Below are 27749 nucleotides of genomic sequence, written 5' to 3' on the forward strand. Positions count from 1 at the left end.
CACAGCTCCTTTGGAAAACACTGGGATTGTGTTGCCTCCCCGCAGGAGGAGACGACAGCTGTTACAACACATGCAGGAGCGCCCCGTCTTACCCTTTTTCCACCATGAAACGTAACAAGCCTCGATTGCAGCTGTGACACTGCGTTACACCCGTGAAACACTGCACACATTTGCGCACGCACCAATAAAGGTACGTCGGCTCGGAGGTTGAAGACCTGTATGGTTTCCAGAGATGAAGCTGGGAAAGCACCAGGGGCCTTCACACCAGAAACGCTGGCTGCTTTTTTTTTTTTTTACTGCCTATTCTGCACAAGTGTGAGCAGCGGTGTGAAATCCTAATGACCCAGTACTTTACCTTTTGGTGAGGGTATTTCCTATTTCCTTACAATAACACTTAACAAGGGAAAAAAAAAGAAAGAAAAAAAGAGTGTGAAGAGGAATTACAACTTCCACCGTGTAAACAAACACCGAGCACGAAGCCGCTCGGAATGAAAACAGAGTGCGTCTGTTGGGGCCTGGAGGCCGACGGGGACGGAGCGTCGAAAAAGAAAAACCACTCAGTCGTTGGGATAGCTCCGTTCGTCTGACCCCCCGTCACATCACCACACTATGACCACAAAGATCTGGCAGCTCTCAGGGGGCCCTCAGACCTCCTCGATTCCAATTAGAGAGATTAGACAGGAGTCAAGACAAGTGCAGAAGAGTTTCTTAGCCAAACAACCCCAAAACAGCCCCCCCCCCCACACACACACACACACCCCCTTCCCTCCACCACCTCCTCCAGCTGGCATACCAGAGCAACAGGAGGACTGCAGATTCAATTTAGAGCGACATCAAAGCGGAGGTTAGAGAAAGCCCAAATGGTGGGCTGCTCCAAGGGTCTGCATTAACTACAAAGAGCCTGACATCAGCCCAGACCGCTCAGGTCAAAGATGGCTCTTAAACAGAGATAGATACGGGCGCTGCGTCGCTCCCGACGACGCGACTATTCAACTTGTGTTTCTACCTTTGAGTTGCTTTTACCCTTTGTAGAGCCACACACACACACACACACACACACACACACACACACACACTCCGATGGACAAGGCTTGTCTTTTCAACAACAACAACAACAACAACAACAACAACTAAAGAACACACCCTGGGCCGCAAGTTGAATTTCACTTTTAAGGAGGAGTTCGTAACACTGAGCAGAACCAAACTCCCATCGGTGTTGGATGGCGGCCAGATGAGAACAACGGCCAGATTGAGTGGAGCCAGTAGCTCCGTATGATGGAGCAGGCAGCTGCTCTCCCCCAAACTGTGCCTCTTAAATTGTTCTTATACATCACTGAGATCCTTTAACTTGTCCACCAAACTTCTCAGATTGTTCTGAGGGAAATATGCGGCCCGGTGTCCTTTGCATTCTTGTCCTAAGTTTATTTCAAACGAGTGCTCCCGGATATGCGTCCTGTAGGCCCGCATGCGGTTGTTCACGGCGACTTGCATATAATAGCGTTTCCAGAATTGGAATGCGGGTTCCCGAGAGTAGATTTGCAAATACTCATGCAGAGACAGACATGCTCTTCAGTTTGTCTCCACTGCTGTCAGAAGTCATTACACACAAGCTGCAATGCCAGAACAATTCACTGAACTTTGTATTCAAGTGCTTTCAAGCCCGTAGAGAGGCAGAGAGAGAGAGAGAGAGAGAGAGAGAGAGAGAGAGAGAGAGAGAGAGAGAGAGAGAGAGAGAGAGAGAGAGAGAGAGGGGAGGGAGGAAAAGGAGTCAATATTAAAAAGCTGCCAAGTGTTTTTCTGCCTGCATTTTTTTCCACTTCTCTGTGGCTCATGGAAACTTCTCAGATGTCCGTCTTAGACGCGCTGATATTTTGTCCTCATTCGTTTCACATGAAAGAGAGGAGTTTATACGCTTTCTCAGAAAATCACTTGCATGCGGTCATGCCATTTGTCTGCAGTAAGTGTCATTTTGAATCAGGTCAACAACACGGCACTGCAGTGATTCTGTGTTCTGGTATGTGCCTGAAAAAATAGACAAGACGGATCAAATCAGCTGGATCGAAGTGAGTTTAAACCACAAACGGCCGCATGATGCCGGTATGTCGGTGAACTACCCGTGACTGGGTCCTGAGCGTGTATTAGACGGTCATGATCCCCAGAGGACGAATCCTAGAGATTTTGGTGACGCTGTGAAGTTTTTTGTTTTTGGGGGCTCTGCGGTTACGTTACCACTCGGCTACCGAGGCGCTCCTTCATTTGTTTTTGTCGTGAAATATTTCAACAACTATCGGATGGTTTGTCATGTAATTTGGTACAGATATCCATGGTACCCAGAGGATGAATCCTACCGACTTTGGTAATTCCCCGACTTTTAATCTTGTGCCACCAACAGGTCAAGTTATTCACTTTTCAAGTGAATTATCTTCATTGCTAAAAAATCTCAAAGGGACATTTCTAGTTCCAGAGCAGCGCTTTCAAATGACTTTGGTGATCCCATCTTTTCCATCTATTCTATGGATTGCCATGAAATCTGGTTGACACTCGTCATGAATATCATTAGCATTTAGCTGAACACCATCATTTTCTCTCCCAGTGTTGCCATTTCCAGGCTGCAGCACACCCCGTACTGTTATCACACCAGAGATGTTTTAGGATGGTACCGCATGTTCTGAGAGTGCATCCCCTCTGGGGGAAGCCGCGCACTGCGGCAGGCAGGAAAAACATCTGACTTTGAACTCACAAAAGAGAACAGAGAGCCACGAGTTCAAACACGGGTCACTGAGGGCTGTAACGTAGCCAAGAGCACTCAGAAACTTGTAAACTCCGACGCCAAAAAGATTGTTAGGTGTGATGCGAGGATGAACAGATCAATTGTTTTGTTGGTTTCCCATTAACAAGGCTTCATAGATTCCTTTGACTTGTTTTACAGAGCAGACTAATACCGCGACAGGGACTAAAGATTACATTACAAAAAAGCTTCATGTCAGGGTTGATATTGTTTCACTCAAGGATTTTGCAGGAAAGCAGATGGGGCTGTTAAATAGATTGGATCAGATACTTAAACTGCAGACAGAGAGGTAGACACGGGCTTCGCCATCACAAAGGATGCTATTCGATAGTGGGCGCTGTAGTAGATTGATGACACTTGCAGTAAAATCTGCGATATGAGGAACAATGGAAACTCCCCAGGGTTGCTTAGCCCTGCAGTATCGAGACGCTTGGTGACAGTGGTCTGGTAATGATAAGATAACAGAGCCATTTCTCTTCAAAGAGGGGTAGATAGTAAAGCCACACAAATTTCCCCAGAGGTAAAGAGGCTGTCTGTGTGTAAAAATAGGAGGAGCTGTTACTTCACCTCTCCAAACTCTGCTCACGTTTGATGAGGCAAAATCATTTTTTGCTGCGGCCTAATAAATCTCCATGTGACTGTGTGATGACTACTTACTCCAACCACGATGTGACGTGATGAGAAGATCGATGACACTTTCATATCTGTAACAAATTAGGCTACAGCAGACGGCAACCTTCGGGTCTGTAAAGTGAAGCCAACGCAGAAGTGCCTTAAACTTGCTTTCTTTCTAATGGCCAGCAGGGGGCGACTCCTCTGATAGCAAATAGAAGTTACCCTGCTTCTCACTTGATTTATTACCTCAATAAACGTTGTAAACATGAGTTTATGGTCTTAATCGTTTAGTGTTAAGTCTTTCTTAATACAACATGATTTTTATTTAGTAAAACCTGGTCCAATTTAGAGTCAAATAGACCATAAAGCCGGGTATGCTTTAGGGCGGGGCTACCTTGTGATTGACAGGTCGACACCACAACGTCTTTCGGTCTGGGAGTTGTCCGTATTTTTGTCTTTGAACTTTAACCCTTTCACAGTGTGTTTTCAGAAACTAAATTGGAACATTTTGGTTGCCTAAAAGCATTAGTTTGTACATTTCAGTTTGCAAAAAAGAAAGATGGCGACAGCCACAAAAACAAGATGGCGAAGGCCAAAATGCTGGTCTTGAGGCTTCAAACTCGTAGTTCACAAACCATTGGCTGACGTCACGGAGACGACATCCACTTCATATGGACAGTCAATGGGCCACAGCTAGCAGCCTGTTAGCTAAGCTTAGCACAAAGACTGGTAAAAGGGGGAAACAGTTAGTCGGGCTCTGTCAAATGGTAAGAAAATGCCCCTCATCATAACAACAGTATTTCTAAAGTTCACTAGCACCTTATATTTCACTTGCTCATTGTTACGTTGGGACAAATATAGTGATTTCAATCTATTACTGTGCTATTCCTGTAAGCCAGCATAGAAAGAGGTTATGTTTTCTTAAAAGATATGAGATACTTTAGCCTGAGCTAGAAGGGATCATTGTGGGATTATTGCTCTGCATGCACGTACGCACACAGCACAGTCCTGTACAGCAGAGCTGGAGAAGCAGGATGCAGGACTGCCAGTCTTTCATTTCCCTGTTGCATTCTGTAACTAAGTCCGTCTGGCATCCCGCCAACACGAGGCGAATTTCAAGCTCAATCTTTAAGGCGTAGCTGCTGTTTCAGGAAGACAGAAAATGAGATGTGACCCAGGGCTTCCCTGACATTTGCCCGAGTAATCACAACGTTTGAGCAGAATTGAAGACGCTGTTTGAAAAGCACGGGTCGTTGGTTCTAGAGTCTCTTTCTGTCAGCCTCAAAAGTATTCTTAGAACTTCAGACTGGACTCTGGAAGCCAGTGGGCTGATTTGATACATTTTGGTGAATAAGTCAGTTGACAAAGGCTTGTATCATTCCAGCTCACTGGAAAAAAAAAAAAAAAAAAGCTCCAGATACACAATCACTGAGTTGTATTGGATTGGAAGGAGTGACACTTCCCTCATGCAAAGACACCCAAGAGCTTTCCTTTTATATTTATATATGTCCATTCATGCGGATGTAGAGCTCTGTAGGTCGGTGGTTAGATTCCTTCCATATATAAAACAGTTATTGTTCCTAAACTTTAATAGACACGTATCCTACAAGTGGAAAAGACTCTGGTGGTCAGAGCCCAGATGATGCTGTCACTGTGACAGTAACCACATGCTTTTAATCCAAACACACCATCCTTTGTAAGGCGCAGCACCAGCGGTGGTCTGGTCCAACTGTCCCGATCCTTGACACCATAGAACAAATCAAGATAATCTGGACTTTTACCCCTAATTCCATAGACAAATACCAGAAAATAGCCTGGTTGCTAGCCTACTATATTTGATACACATCGAATGAAACAAGAAGCAAGATTTATTTTGTGCTGATTGATTGCCAGCTATTTGGCTGAGATGGACACTTACCCTACAGCAGTATAGTCACGAGCATAGGTCTCACATGCATGAGCAGATGAATATTTAGTGATAAGTCATATCAAATGTAAAATCGAGAGACGTTACTGAACCAGCTCAGTGCACTGCAAGCGTTAATGTTGCCTGGTAACATAACTTTGGACAAAACATTTCACTTCTTTGCCATCGGATGGTTTCTCCCATCCAACTTGGCGTCAGTAGAGTCAGTTTAAACAAGAGTCAAGTGAGAAAAAAAGAGCTTCGACTTGACTCACTCAGCTGTCGGTCTGAATTTGGGATTTTTTTTGGATGTGGTAATTTAATAATGCAGTCTTGTGATGTGAATCTACCAAGGAAACTTGGACTGTTACTTCCAAAATAAGAGCATTTTGCGGGGCCTGAGGGTGGGCGGCATCGGGGATGCATGAAGTATCAGGTACAAATATGGGCCGTTTCTGGGCGAAGGTTGAGGCAGTATTTGGATTAGCAGTTAGCTCCAGTCAGGGTGGTCTGGGATACAGAGTTTATGTTGAATTTAAACATAGGCTCTCAGAGTCTGCCTACTGTCACTGTGCTGAGAAAAGCCATGCTGATGAGTTAAACAAGGAGGTGGGATGGTAGGTCCAATGTGTAGTCTGATGACTGAAGTTATAAAACCTTCTTATGGTACACAACCCGGATCTTGTTTAAAGTGGAAGTCTCTGGCCGAATAGATATACAGATAGATTCATCGTTTGCTGATGAGCTACTGTTGGGGACCTGCGTTGCATGTCATTCCCAATCTCTGCATCCCGTCATTGCCTTTAAACTCTCCACTGTCTGCTATCTAACAAAGGAATTTATTAGGAGATTAAGGGCCTTCACTCGAGCAAGCAGCTTTATGAGACTATCCGTGTTTTTGTCTTACAACTTAAAACCCTTTCACAGTGTGCTTTCAGTACATGAAAGCCAATTGTAACCTTTTTGGTCGTCTAAAAATGTCTTGTTCAGTATTCGGATGTACTTGGTTTCGCCCTCTGGTGTCACTTCTGGTTGCAAAAAGAAAAAAAACAAAAGATGGAAACGACAAATCAATGGGTTACTTCACTTCTTATGTACAGTCTATGCTTTGAGCTTTTTTTCACTTTTCATAAAATGTTCACATTAAAGCAAAGACTTAGAACAACACAGCATTATGTTCACAATGGCCTTTTCATGTTTGCATGCACTAAAAACAAAGTACAGCTGAGACTGACGGGAATGTTATTGTCACGTTTTCAGGTAACTAAATCAAAATGACATGCATAAACCAAAACAGCGAAACGTGTCAGCAATTATATTTCAATGAAATGTAAATCTCTTCAGGCAATGTCTGCTTTGATGGTGGGGGGGTCACCTTTTCTCTACTTGTGTAGCGAGCTGATGAGATATTTCACTAAAAACCACAAAATGTCAACCTCACGGTGGCTCTAGAGGAAAAATCACAGGATCATCACTGAGGCCAATTGATCCTCTGGAGACCATGATTGTCTGATCAAAATTGCATAACAATCCATCCTTTAGCTGTTGAGATGTTCCAATCCGGACAGAGCCAGCGAGGCTTAAGAGAACATGCGTGTACATAAATTGGAGGATCTATTGTCTTTGTGACTTTCTTTCCATCGAGCACCAGCAGCTAAACTGAGATGCGCTGCATGGAGGGGGGGGGGGGGGTTGTTGAGTAAGCCGTCGGCTACAGAGACACACCACAGACGCAGCGCTATAGCGCTCTTCATCAGAGTGTAAAGTAAACAGAGCCTGTCTGGACACGGGCTGGATATCAGACAGACAAGGAAGGGCTACAACAGAAGACAGCAGGTACTGACCTGTCGTGGTTAGAGAAAAGGACAAAAGCAGGGTTGCAAAGATCTCACTTATTTTATAGTATTTGTTGTTCATTTAAATAATCAGTTGGCAGAAGTAGCCATGACAATATGATTTGACAAAATATTCTGCTACCGAAAACAGTTGTTTCAAGCTTCTAGTTTTATGATTTTAATTTGTCATTGTTCTGCTTTTGTCTGAAAAAAATGAATAGTTAGACAAGGATGCAGCAGAAGGAAATTCCTAAGACTGCCTCCAACAATAATGCTTACAGTGTACCACCTTGAATACATAATTTGAATGTAGAACTATGATTTCAGCCAAGATGTCATCTCATTATGTCCTTTAACATGAGCGCACACACACACACACACACACACACACAGTAGCAAGGGGAAAATAAACAGGCTGGGTTTTGCTTTTCCTGCTGAATCTAAATATTGACTCAGTAACCTATAATCATACACAGTCTGAACAAAATGGAAATAAACAAGTGTGCCTGTAATGTGTAAGTGTTTGTGTGTCTCATGGGCACTGAGGCCCTTGAATGCTGACACTGACAAACGCACATGAAAAAAAAAGAGAGGAAGCGGTTAAGTTTTTAGTGAAAACCAGACAATATGGATCCCATCCAACACTCTGGAGCTACATACATTACTTTATATGTTCTACAAACACAAAGAGGTTCTTTTGCAAGCCCTGAGCCTTCAGACTCGGATCAAACATCTGCCATCAATTCACACAATTTGACTTTCGTATGACTCACATGCAGAGGCTTTAGATTGCCAAAATGTCCCCAAAAAAAAAATTCCATTATGCTCTCAGAGAAGCTTTTCGCTTCAATGCCAAGTTTCCAAGTGACATCAGCAGCCAGAGACCCACACAACGGTGTTATTTTTTTGCTGTAACGTTATTAAAAGCCTATAAAGTTTCATATCAGACTTTCAATCTATTTTTTTTTCCCTTTGCTGGAAGCTGCGGTACAAAAAACAATAAATCATAAGAGGCTAACAAGGAAACAGTCTGAGAGAAATGACAGTTGTTAATAGTCTTGGACTAAAAGGTTTGAAAAAAAATGAAATGTTCTACCATTCTCTAACTTGTATTATGTATTTATTTTTTTTGGATTGATACCACTCTCTTATCTGTCTGTCAAGTTAAATGTGAAGCTGGACCCAGCAGGCGGTTAGCTTAGCATATAGCATGGAAACATGGATAAACAGTTAGCCAGGGTCTGTCAAAAAAACGTGTCTACCAGTTGCTCTGTGGCCAATAGATCACACTGCTTCCAGGTGTGACAGTGTGGAAACATCTGGTTACCTCAGCCCAAATTGTTCCATCAGGCCTCCAACTTTTCAGCCATTGAAAGAGGATCAAATTGTTTGAGGCGGATGTGCTGTGGTAACCAAAAAAAAACAACAAAATGGCCAATTTGGATGGGAATAACAGCCTTAAACAAAGATTTTTAAACACAAAGAAGTTGGGTTTTTTTACCCATGTCCTTACATAGAGCCATGCTTTACAGGAGTTTTTGCAATGCAATGAAGAACACGAGCATTCTGTCATTCGCCTTTATTTAAAAAATACAGGGTCTCTACAAATAACACTTACAGCAGAAAGATGGAATTAGCATAGTGTGAGGCAGACTTATAGGCTCAGTGAGGTTCCCGGTTCTTTCATCAGTGCAGTTCAGGGAATGAGTAGAACGCATTCCCTGAACGTTAGTCCTGCTTTAGGTTGCTCAGCACAAACCTGCTGAATTCAAAAATAGAATTAGACATTATTCCAGACAGTTTGCTAACTGATGGACATTATATATATATCCTGGGTGAGGTGGATACATAACGGAGTTGAATACCTCATTTCTTATGCTTCTCACAGATGGAAATATACTCCTGAACGTCATCAGGGGATCCCAGGACCACGGGAACTCGCTCGTGAATGTTGGTGGGCTGGATGTCCAGAACATTCATGGTTCCTGTGGTGGCCATGCCTCCTGCCTGCTCTATGATGAAGGCCATGGGGTTGCACTCATACAACAGCCTCAGCTGTCAAGAAGCAGAAATAAGAGTGAGAAGACACTCGTGTGTGGATGTTTACTGCAACTTGACATAGAGATAATGTGAATTACTCCAACATGAACATTTTCTGTCCATGTGTATCAGCTCCACTACTCACCTTGCCCTTAGGACTCGTGACGTTAGCGGGATATAAAAAGATTCCTCCATACACCAAAGTACGATGAACATCAGCGACCATTGAACCCACATATCGACTGCCATATGGAGCAGAACCGTCCTAGAGACACAGCGGGTAATGCAGAATTTATTTCATTAATTTATGAGTCATTTTGGATTCATATTCAGAACCCAAAACATGTTTTATGTTTGTAATAATGGCCACTTATGATCAATTCCACATTAGGCCTTTACAAAGCAGTAATGTTTAAAGGCAACAGTGACCGTACACTCACTACCATTACCTCTGGGAATTTCTTCTTTTGTAAGTACTCGGTCACGTCCGGATAAAAATGCTTCGCGTATCCTTCATTCAAACTGTAGATTTTTCCCTTTTTCTTAATCTTCACGTCTCGATCGACCAAGATGAACTCACCAATAGCCTGAAAGAGAAATGCAAGAAGATAAAGAAAAACATATCAGAGTGGAGACACATGCCGACTGAAATATGAAGCAAAAAGGAATCATAGTAATAAAACAGTATATATATATATGAAATCAGGTAACAGTTTTGATGCCATCTATGACAGTAAAGCTTTGTCTTACGGGGTCAAGCATGAAGCAGTTGACTCCTTGTCCGGTGGACAGGACCATCATGGTGGCACTGCCATACAGAGCGTACCCAGCTGCTACCAGGTTCCTTCCAGGCTGCAGAGCGTCCTTCTCACAGGGTTCATCATCTGTGGTCTATGGAGCAGCACAAACAATGTCACACAACCAGAGAGAGGCCTTATGGAAACCAATAGGACTGTTGACACTGCGAGCTGAAAATGTTGACACATATGATGTCTTTTTATAGATTCAAGACCTGGGTATTTATTTATTTTACAAAAGCTAATATCTCATCCACAGTAAAAAAAAACAACAATAGTGCCCTAATAGTGGAAAAAGTATTCAGATCGTTTACTTGAGTAAAAGTAGCCACACAACAATGTAAAGTAATGTATTTTATTGATTAAATGTATATAGAGTTCATGATTTGTATGTAAAATCTTAATCAGCAACGTAATTAGTAACTGAAGCTGTCAGATAGCTAATATTTCTCACTGAGATGTAGTTGATTAGAAGTATAAAATAGCATTAAATGGAAATATGAAGTATATGTACTATTCTTCAAAATTGCACTTAAGCACATGTCAATGGGTGAATGTACTTAATTACATTCCACCCCTTGACACTCCTCTTTAAATTCCACGGATGCTGAGAAACATAAATTCATGGAACATCCATTTAAAACCTGAATGCCAATACGAAACAATTGGCTCATGAGAACATCGGTGTTTTGAATCGGCATGCAGTGTCGTTGCTGACCTTTTTGTAGATGGCGAAAATTGTTCCAATGGAAACAAGACAGTCGATGTTTGAGGAACCATCCAGCGGATCAAAGCACACTATGTACTTTCCCTGTGTGTTGAGATCAAATAACAACATCAAAATCACAATAGTAATACCAGACATTTAGATCTGTGTACAGTGCAGACAGATGTAAATACCCGCTTGTCTGGTTCCACGATGATGGCCCTCTCATCTTCCTCTGACACCAGCACACAGGAGGTGAAGGAGGACTTGATCATGTTGATGACCAGGTCATTGGACAGGATGTCCAGTTTCTTCACCTGGTCCCCCGTCACGTTGGTGCTTCCGGCGATGCCGTATCTTCCGAGAGAGGAAAGAGGAGCAGACTGAAGTGATCACAACCGGAATAAAAGCGGTCCGTTCTGGTGCAATTCCAAAGCACAGTGGAGGAAATGTTGTTTTGATCCCTTGTAAACTGAGAGAATCGCCTCTTAAATGTTTCGTTAAAACCCCTGAGAAAAGGTCTGAACAGCACCATTATCTCCTTGACCTCTGCCCTGGGGGAACATATACACAACATGTACAGAGTTTACCTTTGGCCCGGGCTGAAGTTAAAACCGCTTACCGATTCTTACTGCATGCAACTAAAACAAACACTCTACCCAGATGTCAATTCCTATTTCAAACACATTTAAGACGGACTGGAATAGAAACTTGCTAACTAGCTCAAAACAAAAGCAAATGAAAGTCATCAAATAATAGTAACCTTGATTGATTCATAAACGTCTAGTAGGGTGTAAACTATAGCTCCCCTCCTCAGTAATATGTCTATTGAGACCTGGACTGCCTTCATATTCAGATGCATGTTTCTATTAAGAGAAGAGAAATACTCACAGGTTGGCGATGCCAGCCTTCCTGACAGCAGTTGAAATGGCTTTGACGGCGGTGCAGATGGAGTTGATCAGGTTGGTCAGCTCCCCTGTTCCCTGGGCCTTCCTGCCCTCCTCCAGGACAAACCTGGTGAGGGTCAGCACGTTGGTGTCGAAGGCTCCTTTGTCAGACATTTCGCTGTCAGGCGTGGGACTGGGACTGGGACCAAATGCCTCAAGTGCAATAGGTGAGCGCGGACCCAAAAGTTAACAAAAAGTGGACTCTAGAACTGAGATAGGGGGAAGGGACGGGGGTGTGCAACTCTTGCAACCAATCAAAAGGGTCCTTTCACACCGTTGGGGGCTGGTTTGATTGCTTCTTTAACTGTGGGTTTAAAAAGAGCAAAGTTCAAAGATAGCGGTTTGTTTTAAAGTGACAATGGTCTTAACTCGATTCAACCTCCTTGTCACCTTGATTAGAGCTTTGATGTTTTTTTTTCCAGTCGGTACTGTTTTGTTTAAGGTTCTGCAAAATAGAAGTTGTCAGCAACATTTTGTATGAATAAAAACCGTTTCATTGAGTCAAAATAGAGTAATGTTACACTTTTAGATCGCGTTGTGTTCATGGTGCAGAAGTGCAGAATTATTCAAAAAGCTTTTAACAGAAGCAATGTTTAAACAGCACTACATTCATCACCTAGCTTGATTCCTATTTCCTTACAGTACATCAACAAATGCTCACTTTTATTTTTTTTTAACTTTCATTAGTTTAGTGCCACACAAAGTGCCAACGATTGATTTAGCTCATCGTTTATAAAGTCCCTAACGTTCATACATTTTCCCTGCAATAACTCTCTTTTTGGAACAAAATGAGAGCACAGCTGGTACTAGATATGTCTAACTAGCACTGGATACACTAGAACTGCTGCGATGACATTCCTTCCCTGCATGATCCTGAAGAGGTGTAAAGTTCAAATCATGGGACTCATTGTCCTTGCCGATCCTAACCTGATTGTATACGACACCATTAAACGCGACGTACGCTGATAAAAACAGTCGCAGACAGAAACGGTCAAAGTGCATGTTGTCTCCTTCTGTGACACAAGCACGGAGAGGTAAAAGGACTGCGCATGGTGCATTTGAGCAACAAAGTAAGCTTACACGAAAAGTGTTTCACAACGGAAAGATGAACTCTGAACTCAACAAGATACCCGGCATGACAATAGCCTCCAGCACGAGGTAGAGTGCGATGGTTAATCACGGACCACTCAGCCGCTTCAGGTTAATGATAACAATGTAGCTGCATATGCAGAACATCACGTGAGAGATACAAAAATAAGCTAACAACACACACACACGCACGCGCGCGCGCACACACACACACACACACACACGCACGCACGCACGCACGCACGCACACACACACACACACACAAAAAATAATCCAAATAAAACTAGTCTGCAAATGACAGAAATCATACTAAAATGTACTTTTTTTTACTGGTTATTCCGCTCAAACTTTACAAGAACTACGTTTGTACTGCTGGTATAGTGTAGAGCGCAAAATGCATTTCTCCACTTTGTCCACATGATGTCGCTGTGCAACTTGCAAGCTGTTGAATATAAATGAAGTCTGGGCAAAGATTCAAGTCTGAGGAGCAGCAGGCCATTTCCTGCTGGTAACTGCTGTGTCTTAAATCAGTTTCAGTAATGCATTCCTCTGCATATTAAAAAAGGCACTCACTTCCTTCTTCCCTACACTTTCAGCACCATGTGCAGGACTGCAGGGTGTCCAACTTATTTTTGTCATTTGTAACTACAATTTAATTTGTGGAATACTATAGTTAAATCCTTGCAGACTATTTAAACAAAAAATATGAATATCATGTCATTTTTTTTGGCTTTAGAAAACTTTAATTGAGTCTCCCAAATATGCCAAGAGTGAAACGTATTAAAAATGTATTTCAAATGATTAAAAAATGACTGTAGACACCTATACAATAATTATGTTTGCTTAGCTTTTTACAGTAAATATACACTAGGAGTTTGTGTTAAAAGAATTCATATATTCTAAAAAATATAACATTCTTGATTTAGGATTGTTATTGGTCAAAATATGCAACTTAAGCAGCCCTTCTTTCGGTTAGAGGCCTGCAGAAAGTTGTAAGAAAGATGCCTCAGAGACAATAGAGACGAACATAAAATCATGCAGTCATAGAAGAGAGGACATCATCAATATTTTACCGAGGACTGCTCATCACCTGACTGACTCAGGGGGCGGCTGCTGTGCATGTTGACAGCTCTCCGCACATGCGCAGTAGCTCTCCCACTGCCGCAGAGTGGAAACTTATATCGTTTCACAGACAAATAGGAAATAAAAGAGCGAAAAAAGGGAGGAAAGACGAGCTCGCTTTAACGTCCAAACAATGCTATTCGACCGTTCCCAACTCATAATACTTTGAGACATTCTTTTTTAACTTCATTAGCCCATCTTGTTGTTTACCTGCTCCTGCACAGGTGAGTGGCAGCCCCATCACATTGCAAGCTAGCTAACGTTAGTTGACGTACGTACGGGTAAAAGCGTGCTGAAAGAAAAACCCCGAAACATTCTGTTCACCACAAGAGTTTTGCACCAACATCACATCATAGTTTAAGTTTGAACTGCTCTCGCCGTGACCACAAGGCGTCAGGCTTAAGCAACATCCAGCCTTGCGAACTGAAATGACTAAGTCTAGTACATTTTTGTCCTTTTTTGTTTTTTGTTTAAAGAAACATTTTTGCAATAATTTCATCCTTAACTGGAGAATATCTTATTTTACAGGTGTGCTTACCTGTTGCAGGAGGTTGTGTGGTTGCGTCATAAGGTGAGGAACATGATAATGAGGGCTGTCTGACCACCTGGCTGCAAAATTGGGAAAAGGGGGGAAAAACTTTTGGTCTATTCCACAAAACAGGAAAACAGCGGTTCTAGACCCAACCACTCTGTCTCGTGACCCCTTAAAACAAAGCAGTGCCTACTTGACCTCTTTACCGGAAGTTGTAGGCCACATGTTCACCAGTTATGATTATGACCAGCTCAAAGATTTTTTTTTTTTCCATTTATTAATTTACATTTTTTAGTAATTTAGAAGAAAAATAATTGGATTAGAGGAAAGTCTGACAATAAAACATTCGCTGAACCCTTTAGACTATTCGACTTTATGACGCTGCATACCAATGAAACAGGTATTTTAAACACGTTGAGTGTCTCAAATAGTGATACAGTAGTAGTGGTGGTCTAAAGCAACCTATTTCTGTGGGGAGGCTAAAAAAATAACAACAAATAACGGACTTTATCTGTTCGTTCTAATTCTGTTTTTCTTTTTTTTCTGTCTATTTAACTGCAAAACTTGACTCTGCTTCTCTCTCTGCACTCTGCAAGGAGTTTTCTCGAGTCACTCTGTAACATTCATCTGAAAGCAACAGGAAGTAGTGCTCTCGGTCACTGTGGCCGACTCTAAAGAGGGCTTGCTAAACTTATTGGAGTTATTGCCTGAGGCGTGTTGTCGTGCGTTCACTCAGGCTTCAGATGAAAATATCAGTGTTGAGACAGCTTGAGTTTGATGTTGAATATACATATATATATATATATATATATATATATATATATATATCACACATACATGCAAAATGTTTCATGTTAAGGAGACTGTTGATGTTGATGTTGAAAGCATTGTATGTTTACATAATTCTGCAATTCTTTATATTCCGTGACATTCTAGCTCTATTATCATATTTGTCTCATACTTTCCTTGTTTGTACATTAAATGTTCTTCTCTCTGTTGAGTCATGATGTTTTTGCTCCTTACCTATCTCATGTAATCTTATTTATTCATGAAAACACTCCTCGACTATTCACTTGACTTGCGTCAAGGAGGGATGTACTGAACGAGACGCTGACAGAACTGTGTGCATTCTTTGCTCTCCTCCACCCCCCACCCCACCCCCGTGCTGAGAACAGAAGGTGCTGCTTACTGATGAGAAAGTGATACGGCATTGTGATGCGGTGAGTCACTGTTGTGCACTGAGAGGCTTAGCCCTTTTGCTCACTGTACTTTTTGCAGAATTAACTATAATATGTCATGGCCTGGTATTGCATTTCCTGTATGTAAGCATTGTAAGGTCAGCTGTTATTGACTGCTGGACCTGGGCTGAGAGAGAGAGAGAGAGAGAGAGAGAGAGAGAGAACGAGTGATGCAGTAGGACAATACATGAACAGTAAAAGCTACTTATCAAGAAGTGAATTACAGTTGGTACAACTTTTCTTTTATTTACAGATTTATCCAAAGTTCTAACTGGATATAAAGGAATCGCTCCGTTATTGATACTTTGTGACTCATATTCATGGCTCAAGGCAGCTACATCTTGAGAAATGTGTCAGGTAACTATTACTTTTACTTTCCAAATAGTTTAAATGCTAGTTTTTTTTCTTGATGAGGGTTTCATAACTGGAAATGTATTATGTGTAATGCACCAAATATACCTAGCCTTTTCGGGGTTATAATGGCATTCAAAAATTGCAAAGACTGGAATATTTCCATTAAACACTGATTACATTTACAGTTTAAATACAGTCATTACTTTTTCTTAGTTTTTATTATGCCAAGCATATGATAAATTAAAACGATTTTTGTGCGTTCACTGAATGACTGAAATACTTGGTAGATGACTGTGGTTGAGAAAACCTGCCAACATTTGGTGAGGCATTTTGAGGGAGAGTTGCATTGTAATTATAGAGTGGGTTCAGTCTATGTAGAGAGACGTACCATTTGGAGGGAAGTGACTACTGAAAACAGTGTCTACACAACTGCTAAATCCTCCTCTGTCCCTCCTCTTCTTGTGGGACAGCCTAAAAGAGTTTATAGTCAAAAACATTTCGAGGTGATAGAAAGGAAGGCTCTAGACTCGAATAGAAACGGTCGCTAACACTAAGGTAAGGAAAGAAAAAAGCAACTAAGGGCAGAAAGTATATAGCATAAAGCTGTATAAAGCAGAGAGAGATTTAAGTTTCCATTTTATATTGTTGTTTTTGTTTGTGATGTTTTTTTTCTATTTCTATCCTCAATATCAACGGTTTGCTATTGTACATTTAATGTGTAGTTTTGTAAGTTTTAAGAAAGAGATGTGTTTTAACTTTAAAAATGGTTTCCTACTGTTGGTCTAACAGGTCAAAACACTGAAGAGTGCATTCCTAACTACCTGGGGATTGACTACGGTTATCAGTCGGACGTGGACTACCTCAAGAGTGTGAACAATTTCCAACACGGTGCCACCATTAAGCGGCTAAGCCTTAAGAGGAGGCCCAGGGTGGCCGTCAATAATGAGGAGAACACACAGAGTGGCATTTCATCCAGCCAGTGTCATTCAGCAGAATCCTTGTCATCAGCAAGCAGTGATGATACAAGACTACTGGGCATGTCTTCTACAACCAGAGGTCGACCTCCTCTTCCTCCACCACATGGTTCCTCGTTGGATAACAAACCCTCCAGGACTGAAGGACCAGCAACCTCTCAGATACCCGATGAGTCGAAGCCTCAGCCTGCTGCAAGATCTCTTGCTTTGCAAAGACAAAGCCCCATGGTGGAAAAGACCTTAATAGAGACCCTCAAACACTTGGATCAGGAGGTGACGAGGCAGCCTCCACCTCAGCCCCATCCCCGTCGTCGACTGGCCAGCTTTGGAGGGGTAAGCTCCCATGGGTCGCTCTCCCCCTTCACTGGCCTGGGCGCATATAATCAGAACAACAATGGGAACAAGCCTACTGGCTCAGGAAGTGATGTGCATGTCCACCTTAGCTCGTCCCTGGGCAGTAGAGGCAGCACAGGATGCCTCAGGCTGAGCCCACAGAGTAGAACCACCTCAGAACCACTGGGTAGAACCACCTCAGTTACAAATCTCGCCCCCACGCACCTTCAGCATGTCCGTGACCAGATGGTGGTAGCTCTGCAGAGGCTGAAGGAGCTGGAGGAGCAGGTCACGATCATACCTATCCTCCAGGTAAAAATCTCAGTCCTTCAGGAGGAAAAGAGGCAACTGGTCTCCCAGCTTAAGAACCATAGTGGCAACGAGGATGTGAATGATGTGATCTGGAAGAAAGCGTGTAGCATGGAAAAATCTGGCATTGAGAACAAGGTGACTATGGAGGAAGGACTTGAGGGCATAATGAGTAGTGACTGCACCGACCTCAAGGAGTTCAGGCAACTGACTGAAGAGATGCAGGCATTGGAAAGAACCATCAAGGGCAGGCATTTGCAAGAGTGGCATGGAAAAGACCAAAACCTTCTGCGTGACAAGGCTATCAAATCAGTCGCAGTTGGAACTGATAAACATATAGATATAGCTTTGTCTAAACCCACAAAAGAAAACAAATATGTGCACACTGATCAGGTAGAGACGAGGTCAATTGGAACAGAAGTGTCTGAAGTTAATCTTGGAATTTACACAGAACGGGAAGCAGAGATTGATGCCCAGCAACTAATAATCGGTGCCTTAAATGAGAGAATTAGTCACTTAGAAGCCGAGTTGAAAGAATCCGTTCTCCAGACAGAGATGAGCCGTCTAAAAATGGAGCTGCAGGCTGCGGGAGCGAGGAACCGAGCTGATAAAGCCTCCTTTGCTAGACCATCCACTGTGAGCACAGGCACAGAGGCAAGGCCCCACACCACAAGCCAGGGAGTTGGTAATCACACAGAGCTCCGAGATGCCAGCACAGGGGAGGCAACAGAGGCGAAGACTGTTGGAGTATCTTGTTGCAGGCCTGAGCTGAAGAATGTTTGCACAGGACCAGATATACCAATGAGCCACTGGGAGGTCAGGGAGCGAGTGGAGACCACGGAGAAGGGCGTGGGGATCCAAGTCTTAACAAACACACAAGGAGTTGGGATGGAGATACAGTTCTGTGATGCAGAAACCAACACAGAGGTACCAGTGGAGAATCTGGTGTCTAAGAAGAGAAAGATTAAGTATCATTCGGTGGGTTGTGGGGACTGTTCTGTTGATGTGATCATCTACGAGGCAAAGGAAGTGGTTTCTCAAGGTATCGCCACAGACCAAGTCAGAGGAGTGGATCTGGGAATCATGGCTTCACCCCAGACAGCTTCTCAGCGTACCAACACTGTATCCAGTTCAGTGTCTCGCTTTACCAACACCAGACATGCCTTCAACACGGACTCCAGCACTAATACTGTCCTAAGTACCCGAGACAAGCACACCAACACCACTCAGACTGTTACTAGGACAGTGTCAGTAGGCAACAGGGTCAAAGACGCCAAATGCGCCCCAGAGACTCGCACGATTGGTGTAGGAACTGCAAATCTGCCGGGAAGTGCCTTAAAACAAACACCAGGGACAGTCGGCAAGGTAACCCGAGACGCTGGCATTGGATTCACGAACATTAATGAGAATTTCCTGGTTGGGTTGAAAACTCGAAATATGGCCTCTGGACCCTCCCATCTCCCCGACCCCATCAAGACAAGGAGCATCGGTGTAGGGGAGGGCAGGATACGAGATTTGTCGGCTTCATCCAGTACACCTGGTCAGACAATTCAGCAATGGTCACAGTCCAAGTGGGACCCCGAGCTGAACCATTACATCGAGAAGATGCATTGGCTCCTTAGGGAGCATGGGGACCTGCTCACAGAAGACCACCACGCTCAGCAGAGGGATGGGTTTGTCCAGCAGCACAGTAGCCGAGGAAGTGCCAGCTCCCAGCTGTCCTGCAAAAACAAAGCTGCAGCACAAGGAGGGACAGAAGTCCACCGGTTAGATTCTCAGGAACCAGGTAACACTGTAGATTTAGTTCATGTTAAAGCCAGCCAGTGGAATAGCCAATCAACACCATATAGCTTGCTTAATCTTTGAATTAGGGCTGCCTCCTCATAGTTGTCTAATCAGTCATTTTGGCCTTCGTCAACTAATATCTCTTTAGTGGATTAGTCGTTTTTTATGCTTTTTTCATCCTGAATGACTTAATTCAAAAACACATCTCTGGTAAACACAATATTTAAAGTGGTGCTTTTATTGTGATTCTTTGGGGAGAACTCGGTTAATTCTGTATTCTGTGTTCTGTAATGCCAGGCTGGTACTATTCAAAAGCGTCACTAATATCCTCTTCCTTTGTCGCAGTCAACAGAGAGTTTCAGTCACCATCTCAACTCTTAGTTGACTCTTCTCAGTGTGAAAAAGCAAACCAAAGAACCTGCCAACAAGGTGGCAGTGATTCAGAAGTGAAAAGAATGATACAGATGTTGGAACAACAGACATCCTCAGCAGCTCTGCAAGGTAAACATGTATGTGTGTGTGTGTGTGTGTGTGTGTGTGTGTGCGTGTGCGTGTGCGTGTGTCAATGTGTTATGAGAAATACTGAAAAATGTTTGGTGGGTAAGAATTCTGTCTAAGAAAGTAAAGTTTAAAAATACATTTTACTTCCAGACCGCTACCAAGCCGAGTTTAAACTCGCGTTAGGCTAGGAGGAAGTGGCTGCCTTTGGCTCGGCATGTTGGCTTTCCGAGGGATACACTTGTAATGCTTGGAATGATATGTGGTTTCGGAGTTTCGGAGGGCGCCTCGTACCGCATACCAGTTTGTGGATGAGGGTCTAAAATTGAATGGCTTCGTAGGAGGAGCTGGTGTCGGAGAAAGCCTTCTCTTTTTCTCTTCCTGTCTAGATTGACTTTGTGGGTTTCTATATGTTTCTTTAGATGTGTTGTATTTGAAATAAGTAATATGTTAAGATTGTTGATTGACTGCTTCCAGACAGGTCAACTGACGCCGCTGTGCTGAGGACTGTAATGAAGAAACAAAATGGTGACCAAGGCTGTAGCAGCAACAGGAAGAGCATGAAGTTCATGAGGGTGACTGCAGGGTATAATCATCTTATTTCTAAACTATTATTTCACAACAAGACTTTAGTATCTTAACATATTCTCAGCGCGTTAACTGCTGTGTTTTGCCCTTAGATTGGACCCCATGTCATCGTACGAGCTCTCTGCCAGTGAGAAGGCCAACTCTGAGGTCGTGGAGAGGAGAGGAAACAAAAAGTCAAAGGAAGCTTCTCAAGACGGAACGCAAGGAAGAAAGGGCAAAGGTGGCTCCAACAAGGGATCAAAAGGTTCTGCAAAATCACTCACGCAGAGGTAATGTAGTCCAGAAGGTTTTCAATGTTGACATTCCACAATGTGAGTCAAACTTTTTGAGATTTCCGGTCAGATCTGAACCTGCATTTTATTCCTTACAGGGGTAACATAAGTGAAACGATGTTTTCTGCCTGTCAAGCCTTAAAGATGCATCTGAGTGATAACGCGGCTTTATCCAGCGGGGAATTGGTATGTTTTGTTCATTATATTCAGCATTAGAGCCATTGACGGTCACTGTGTGTGTGTGTGTGTGTGTGTGTGTGTGTGTGTGTGTGTGTGTGTGTGTGTGTGTGTGTGTGTGTGTGTGTGTGTGTGTGTGTGTGTGTGTGCATGTTAAATGGTATGTCACTGAATGGGTGGGGAGAACTGCTGAGGCCGGGTGTGTTCAAGTGTGCCATTTAAAAAGAAATGTCTCTGGCGATGGATAGAAAAAGCTCAGGAATGTGTCGGCTCTGTAATTTTCTGTCATTACATTTATCATGAACTTGAAAACAATATTACTTGTAAGTTATAGAGACTATTCACTTTCACAATAAGTTGGTACGCAAATAGAGAAAAGTAAGTATATTGGGTAAATCAAAGACAGAATCCTAAACCTCTTCTGTTATGATATATTTGTATCTGTTTTAACAGTGAGTTGTTGCTCTGTGATGCTCTTTGTGAGTCCTTTCAAGTCACATCTTTGTAATAACAAGATGCTCTTTTGGATTCAAACTCCAAAATTTCTTTCCACGCTGAATTATGGCAATTTGCAAGGCATTTATGAATGCATACAAACACATTGATGTTTTTGTTTCTTCCATTTTTTATTTATTTTTTTGGTCCCTTGCAGCATGACTGTCTGCAAACACTCCAGCAAGAGTGGTTCTCTGTGTCCAGCCACACGTCGGCTGCTGCTGACACTATGGGGGATTACTTGTCCACGTTTCGGGTCATTTCACCGCAAGTATTGCAGCATGTAGCTAATATGGCCGACGGCAATGGCAACACAGCGCTGCACTACAGTGTGTCTCACTCCAACTTTGGCATTGTCAAGAAACTGCTTGATGCAGGTACAGTAATACTCACAGGGAATCTAGAGGCCTTTATGTATTCAACGTTCTGGCTGTGTGCTCTGGTCCAGTGTCGTCTGTAGACATTGCTATGCTCTGCAAGAGCCACTAGGGGGCAAATTGTGTGATTGAGGGAGATACTGTGATCATGTGGTCCTTTTGTATCTACAAAAATAAGTACAATGTGCAGTTTCTATTGACTTCAAATAAACGTATTATCCTGCTAACTATCCCATGAACATTCATTTAAACTGAAGGATAACAAGGATAATAGCTTGTTACAACAACAGGATTAATACAATGCATTTTGTTGACTTCTGCATAACAAGACAAAGGTTGGTTTTTTTTACCATCTAAGCTTTTATGACAAAACAATAACCACACCACACATAGAAATGTGTGTGCACTTCATTCTAGCTTGTGAAACTAGTTCTGGACTCCTTCTGCAGTGTATCTTCAAAGAGGAATTTTAGAAATCCACCTTATAAAATCATAATGAATTGTTTCTCCAGCTGCGCACAGGTCTAAAAGGGATCAAACAGCGGCTTTAATCAGCGGCTTTAATCAATATAAATTGAACTTAGGCAGACATTGAATATGTGTCCTAATGGAGGAGATCTATTACTCTTTCTTATTTTTCTTAGCTTTGCTTTGCTACAGCTTTCACAAGTCAAGGCCGGTCGGAATAGAAGCATATAATCAACAAAAAAGTAATGAGCCTAATCCACTGTGTCACAGAAATATTATGTTTGCTATGTTCCTGATGGAAAAAAAAAAAACATGACTCATGCTGTTTATTGTGTTGCTTGAAATGAAAACTTTGGTCAAATACCTCCTGGTCCTGAAAGGCAAGTTTAACTCCAAGACGTCTGTGTACTCTATATATCGTAGAATTAGAAAATCTGAATAATTAAACCCCATTTGTAAGAGCAAGTGAAAAGCAGTTTGATGACATTTTGTACATAGAAAATTGTCTTCAGGTATTTCAACATGAGACTTGGTACAGTCAGTATAGGTGGAAAGGGGTTTTGCTAATAAAGTACGTTTGAACCTCTTTCTTCCACACATTGTTCTGCTTTCCTCTCATTTGTCTTTTTCTCTTCCGGCTAATTGACCTCCATCACTAGAGGTGTGTAACGTCAATCAACAGAACAAAGCGGGTTACACGCCCGTCATGCTGGCCGCACTCGCTGCTGTGGAGATTCCAGAGGACATGAGAGTTGTGGAGCAGCTCTTCACAAAAGGAGACGTCAATGCCAAGGCCAGCCAGGTCAGTCTGTTCAAAGGTAATTGTAGTGGAGAAGGGGTGTCCCGCTGTTTCTGTATTGTGTCCGTACGCTGCTATCGGTACGGCTACTTGCTTGTTCTCTATGAATCTATTTGTGAGACGTTAAAGGATTCTGCATCATTAACCACACTTCCTGCGTTTGCCGCCTGCCGCGCAGGCCGGGCAGACGGCTCTGATGCTGGCTGTGAGTCATGGCAGGATGGACATGGTGCAGGCGCTCCTGGCGCAGGGGGCGGAGGTCAATCTCCAGGACGACGAGGGCTCCACGGCGCTGATGTGTTCAAGCGAGCACGGCCACGCCGACATCGTTAGACTGCTGCTGGCGCAGCCGGACTGTGATGCCAGCCTGACTGATAGTGTGAGTCATTGCTGCGACGTCACTGTGATGGCTTCGAGCTGTGTCGCTGAAGCATTTCAACTTTGTTTCACACGGAGAGTTACGAAAGCGGAGAGTGAACAAGATTTGCCATTAAATATGTCAACAAAGGTGCAGAAGTTGCATATGATTAATAATGTAAAGTATGTTTTTTAATCTATCTGAGTGTGTGTGTTTACAGGATGAAAGCACAGCCTTGTCCATTGCTCTGGAGGCAGGACATAATGACATTGCAGTGCTGCTTTACGCACATGCCAACTTCTCCAAAGGACAGACAGGGGTATGCGGGGTTCAACGTTTTCACATTCATTCAAACTATATGTGCGAGTAGTTCCACAACAACTTTTTTTATTTTGTTTATGTGTCTTAACAGGCAGCTGCTCGTCCCGGCGGCAGGTCTCTCTCCTCCTCTCTCTTCGAATGAGGCGATGCCCCAAAACCCTGAATGGACGCTCGTATTCATGCGGTGATTCAGTAGCCGTCACATCAAATGGGGGAGATTTTAACAATGTCAGTTCCAAGCTTATAGTTGTCAGACAATTGACTGAATGTTGACTATTCTCTGCATAACAGTGCATAGTGTGTACTATAATGTAAACTCAGCAGGTAATATATGCATGGCAGAATGTTTTATTATTCTATTAACATACTATGACTTCAAAGTTTCTTTCATCATGTGTATTGTCTTTGTAAATGATATTTAAATGCAATATTTTATAACTGCAAAATACAATATGACACAAAAAAGTAGCATCAACATTATTAAGATTTTTGAGTAAATTTTGTCAATTATTCTGAAAAAAACATAAAATCCTAAAAGTATGTGAACTTTATACGTCCATATTTTTATTGTATAATGAATTTGATGTATTGTGTTTTGTCAGTGAGCTTTACTTGTGCTTCTTAGAGGATGTCTTTTGACTTTTGGACAGAGCCAGGCTAGCTGTTGCCCCCTGTTTCCAGTCTAAATGCTAAGCTAAGCTAAGCTAATTGGCTAATGACATCAATCTCACCTAACTCTCTGCAAGAGAGCAAATAGGCCTAGTTCCCAAAATGTCAAACTTCTCATTGAAGTGGTGTCTACATTATAATGGGTAGTTGTGACTGATGAGAGCTGGAAAGCCGAATGTTTCTTTTCTTCTGTGAATAAAGCTTATCATCACTGACTGCAACGCTCATTCCTTTCAGTTGAATTTAAAACAATCTTTAATCATTTCTGTACACATTTACAGTATATTTTCATGAGGCATTTAATTTGAGTTATACATTTATTATATCCATTTCTGGGTAAGATTAGACCTACATTGTTTTTTTTCCAGTTCCATTTCTACTGTTGGCTGCTGATCAAATGAAGCAAAGACACTTCCAAATAAGTGAGTAAAAGATTTTTTTAAGGAGCCAGTTTTTCTTCTTTTCAGTTTACAGCAGGGTTCAATTTCAGCAGGTTTCAGTGGGCGTCCTGGATGAATGTTTTCTCACATTTCTAGGTCTAAGCGACTCAACCAATTGGGGGAAAAAATGCCTGTTGAAACGTCAGTGGGTATTCAATGCCTCTATCCCCCATTTTTAGCCTGGCAGATACCAGTTTGACATTCAGAATGTGCCTTGATACAGGCCAGGCTGTTTGAATTCATATTCCATATAGAAAAGAAATTTGTGGGGCGACGTTGGAACAGTAATTCAATTCTGCATCAGCCCTCAAACGGAGACTATCACTATGTTTCATATTTTTGTGATCATTTTAATTTAGTTATAAGGTTAAGAAATCATAAAGTTACACATTAGTGAGTTTACTCTACTTCTTCTTAAGTATTTGCTAAAATTTCAATCGATATTTCCGACTTATTGGCTCGTGTGTCCATCCCTCTGCATCGGTTTTCTGCATGATTTACATTTTTGCATATTTGAAAGTGGTGCCCGGGTGTACTGCTGGCTACATGTGCGAGCACACTGAGTCATTTCACAGCAACAGCAATAAAATACAATGGTATACAAGGTCCACCATCAAAATTTGCAGTTGCCATGGTAACGATCACCGGGTTTGAGCAAGTGGTTCTTGGGAACACAATACTGAAACGATATCTCTTTATTTCATCTGGGGGCAGCTGACCCAGCCGCTGTACATTGGCATGCTCTGTGTGTAGATGCTTCATTACACCTTATTATGTATTAGAATAGATTTTCATTGAAGCAACCTTCAAAAGCAAAGATTAACATAATAAGGGCTGCCTTATTTTTTTTTTAAAACATGTCATATGAAACGGGCACGCAAGCAAAATGCCCCTGTACTCTGAGCCAATAAATACCAGCAACATAGAGAGTTGTTTCATCAAGCCTGCAAGAGGTGCTGTGTATATGTTAGGGTCCCTGCAGTTAAATAGTGATCTTATTCCTCTGCTCCAAAACATGGAAATACAACACGCAATGCGTCCTCCTCACCATATCCCATTACAGCTTATATGAGCAAAAAAAAAAAATCTGATATTTACCAAAATACCATTAGTTCTCCTCTGAAAGAAAAAGGAGTATTTCTGATAATATCAGCAATACATTTTAAATGATGCTGGCATTATTTTTGACCGCAACAAAAGTGGCGACTAAATGCAATATATAGTTGGACCTTTATTCTAGTTACTGGAGGTTATCAAACTATAGGCAAAAGTTTTTATTCCATGTTTTTGAAAATGTCCCATTATGGAGCTGACGTTGTGTAAAACCTCCAAAAAAGTAAGTTCCATATTGATACAAATACATAAAACGATGTTTTCAGGGGATTTGATATAGAAAGATGCGTGTGTCTAATACAGATTTAAACTGTTATGTTGGCATACATTCCTTTATGGTACAAGAGTAAGAAATACACTCTGCAATAGTTCTGACAAAATGGTCCATTCCCAGCTGAAGATCTGCGTGGCCTGACAGCACTACTGTGGATGTCCTGTTCCGCTCATGTGCATCATGAATCCACTCTGGTTTGCAGTCCGAGCAGCACAAGTCTGCACTGTAACAAAGGGCAGCGCTCTGTCATTATGACTTTGACCTGATTTAAAGAACTGTCCTGTTTTCCTGTGGTATGAGTTCTGGCATTGTTTGCTGCATATGTGGAAGGGGGGGGGGGGAGAGAGAGAAAACGAATGGGTTTACAGAAACCAGATGTGTTGGAAAATCAGCCCAAACTAAAAACAGTCCACTGTTATTGCTGCAATTGTTAGAGCTCAGCAGTGTGGCTGAGATATATTTCCTTGCTGTCTTGGCACATAAATGAAGTGTAATCTGAGTCAGTGTTATTTTCATTAATCACCCTGCTGGAATTCTGCGGCTAAACACAAACAAGGGGGAGACATTGGGGGTTGAACTAGGGAGGGATACACACACACACACACACACACACACACACATATATATATATATATATATATATATATATATATATATATATATATATATATATATATATATATAATTTTTTTTCATTGGTCGTTAATGTTGTTAATTTGGTACTGGTATAGGCCTCTTCTGCCATACTAGAATCAGCAGGTGGTCTTGTCTCCTGGACAGTCTGAAGCGGTCTGGCAGTATAACCACTCATCTCACCGGTCAGTCTGCGCAGCTGATGCGCACACATCTGGCACAAAGTCTGTGCCAGATGTGTGTTGGATGTTGGAGCGTTGCTTTTAGAGCGTTCGCGCGCCAGAGAAAAATGTGCACATGCATGCATGTTTTTAGAGCCACTCACGAGCGTTGGCGCGTCTTGATCAACCATGCTACACAGTTTAGTGGCACAACACATCAACTAGCCGACACACCCAGTTTTTAAAAGCCATCTGACTTAGTGACACTACTATATTTGGTGAATCTGATGATGTGTCTGGTCATTACACATAATGTGTGAGGGTGGGGGGGGGGGGGGACGTGACCCCAAGTCCCTCGTGGCGATTACGCGCTTTGCACCGTGCACCATGAACTGTCCCGTGTTGCTGCAGGTTGGACTAATATTTCCAAGATCTCTGCAGTAGGCTGGTTGACACCACGTCCCCCATTGGAATGCAATGCAGCATAAAATAAAAAAATAAAATAAAAATGGACCCGATAACTTTGAATGCAGGGTGGGAAGAGAGAAAAAAAACCCCCGTCTGGCAGCAGTCGATATTAAAAACATGCAGAGGGAGACAAGCTCGGGGCCTTCCAGAGTCAGGAAAAAGACTTCGGAGAGCTGCAGACAGGAGATGGGTATGGCATTTCTATTTTCCCCCAGCCCATTGATTTGTATATGAAAACATAGCGCTTTTATTCTCCCCCCTTCTGGG

General features: G+C 42.4%; 2 protein-coding genes across 3 annotated transcripts; one reads left to right on the forward strand and one right to left on the reverse strand.

Annotated features, from left to right (window-relative positions):
* Nucleotides 1-8708: 8708 nt before the first annotated feature.
* Nucleotides 8709-11838, reverse strand: LOC137869283 (fructose-1,6-bisphosphatase 1-like). 2 transcript variants are annotated; one of them, XM_068706588.1, is made up of 8 exons: nucleotides 11579-11838; nucleotides 10882-11044; nucleotides 10700-10792; nucleotides 9935-10075; nucleotides 9634-9771; nucleotides 9330-9449; nucleotides 9010-9199; nucleotides 8709-8903 (listed from the first exon to the last, which is right to left on the reverse strand). In XM_068706588.1, the coding sequence occupies exons 1-7, from the start codon at nucleotides 11746-11748 to the stop codon at nucleotides 9011-9013; spliced, it is 1014 nt and encodes a 337-aa protein (XP_068562689.1). In that variant the 5' UTR covers nucleotides 11749-11838; the 3' UTR covers nucleotides 8709-8903; nucleotide 9010. The 2 variants fall into 2 exon arrangements, with proteins under 2 accessions (XP_068562689.1, XP_068562688.1); XM_068706587.1 differs by having other exon boundaries at nucleotides 8709-8906; nucleotides 11579-11837.
* Nucleotides 11839-14012: 2174 nt separating this feature from the next.
* Nucleotides 14013-24608, forward strand: LOC137868696 (KN motif and ankyrin repeat domain-containing protein 1-like). Its single transcript, XM_068705592.1, has 14 exons — nucleotides 14013-14070; nucleotides 14375-14417; nucleotides 15554-15598; nucleotides 15870-15973; nucleotides 16760-19372; nucleotides 19717-19872; nucleotides 20347-20455; nucleotides 20550-20726; nucleotides 20828-20915; nucleotides 21559-21778; nucleotides 22906-23048; nucleotides 23224-23424; nucleotides 23624-23722; nucleotides 23816-24608. Exons 4-14 carry the CDS (start codon nucleotides 15937-15939, stop codon nucleotides 23864-23866), a joined length of 3894 nt encoding a protein of 1297 aa, XP_068561693.1. The 5' UTR covers nucleotides 14013-14070; nucleotides 14375-14417; nucleotides 15554-15598; nucleotides 15870-15936; the 3' UTR covers nucleotides 23867-24608.
* The last annotated feature ends 3141 nt before the right edge of the window (nucleotides 24609-27749 follow it).

The sequence above is a fragment of the Cebidichthys violaceus genome, unplaced genomic scaffold (genome assembly GCF_023349555.1).
Source record: "Cebidichthys violaceus isolate CVI_PGR_0920_01 unplaced genomic scaffold, fCebVio1.0.p SCAF_12, whole genome shotgun sequence".
In the NCBI taxonomy this organism is placed as follows: domain Eukaryota; kingdom Metazoa; phylum Chordata; class Actinopteri; order Perciformes; family Stichaeidae; genus Cebidichthys; species Cebidichthys violaceus.

Coding starts and splice junctions, on each gene's coding strand:
- LOC137869283 (XM_068706588.1), bottom strand. CDS start 11,748: ATGTCTGACAAAGGAGCCTTCGACACCAACGTGCTGACCCTCACCAGG. Junction 11,045..11,578: donor AAGGCTGGCATCGCCAACCT/GTGAGTATTTCT, acceptor CTCTCTCGGAAG/ATACGGCATCGCCGGAAGCA. Junction 10,793..10,881: donor TCGTGGAACCAGACAAGCGG/GTATTTACATCT, acceptor CTCAACACACAG/GGAAAGTACATAGTGTGCTT.
- LOC137868696 (XM_068705592.1), top strand. CDS start 15,937: ATGGCTCAAGGCAGCTACATCTTGAGAAATGTGTCAG. Junction 19,873..20,346: donor ATCCTCAGCAGCTCTGCAAG/GTAAACATGTAT, acceptor GACTGCTTCCAG/ACAGGTCAACTGACGCCGCT. Junction 23,049..23,223: donor TCAATGCCAAGGCCAGCCAG/GTCAGTCTGTTC, acceptor CCTGCCGCGCAG/GCCGGGCAGACGGCTCTGAT.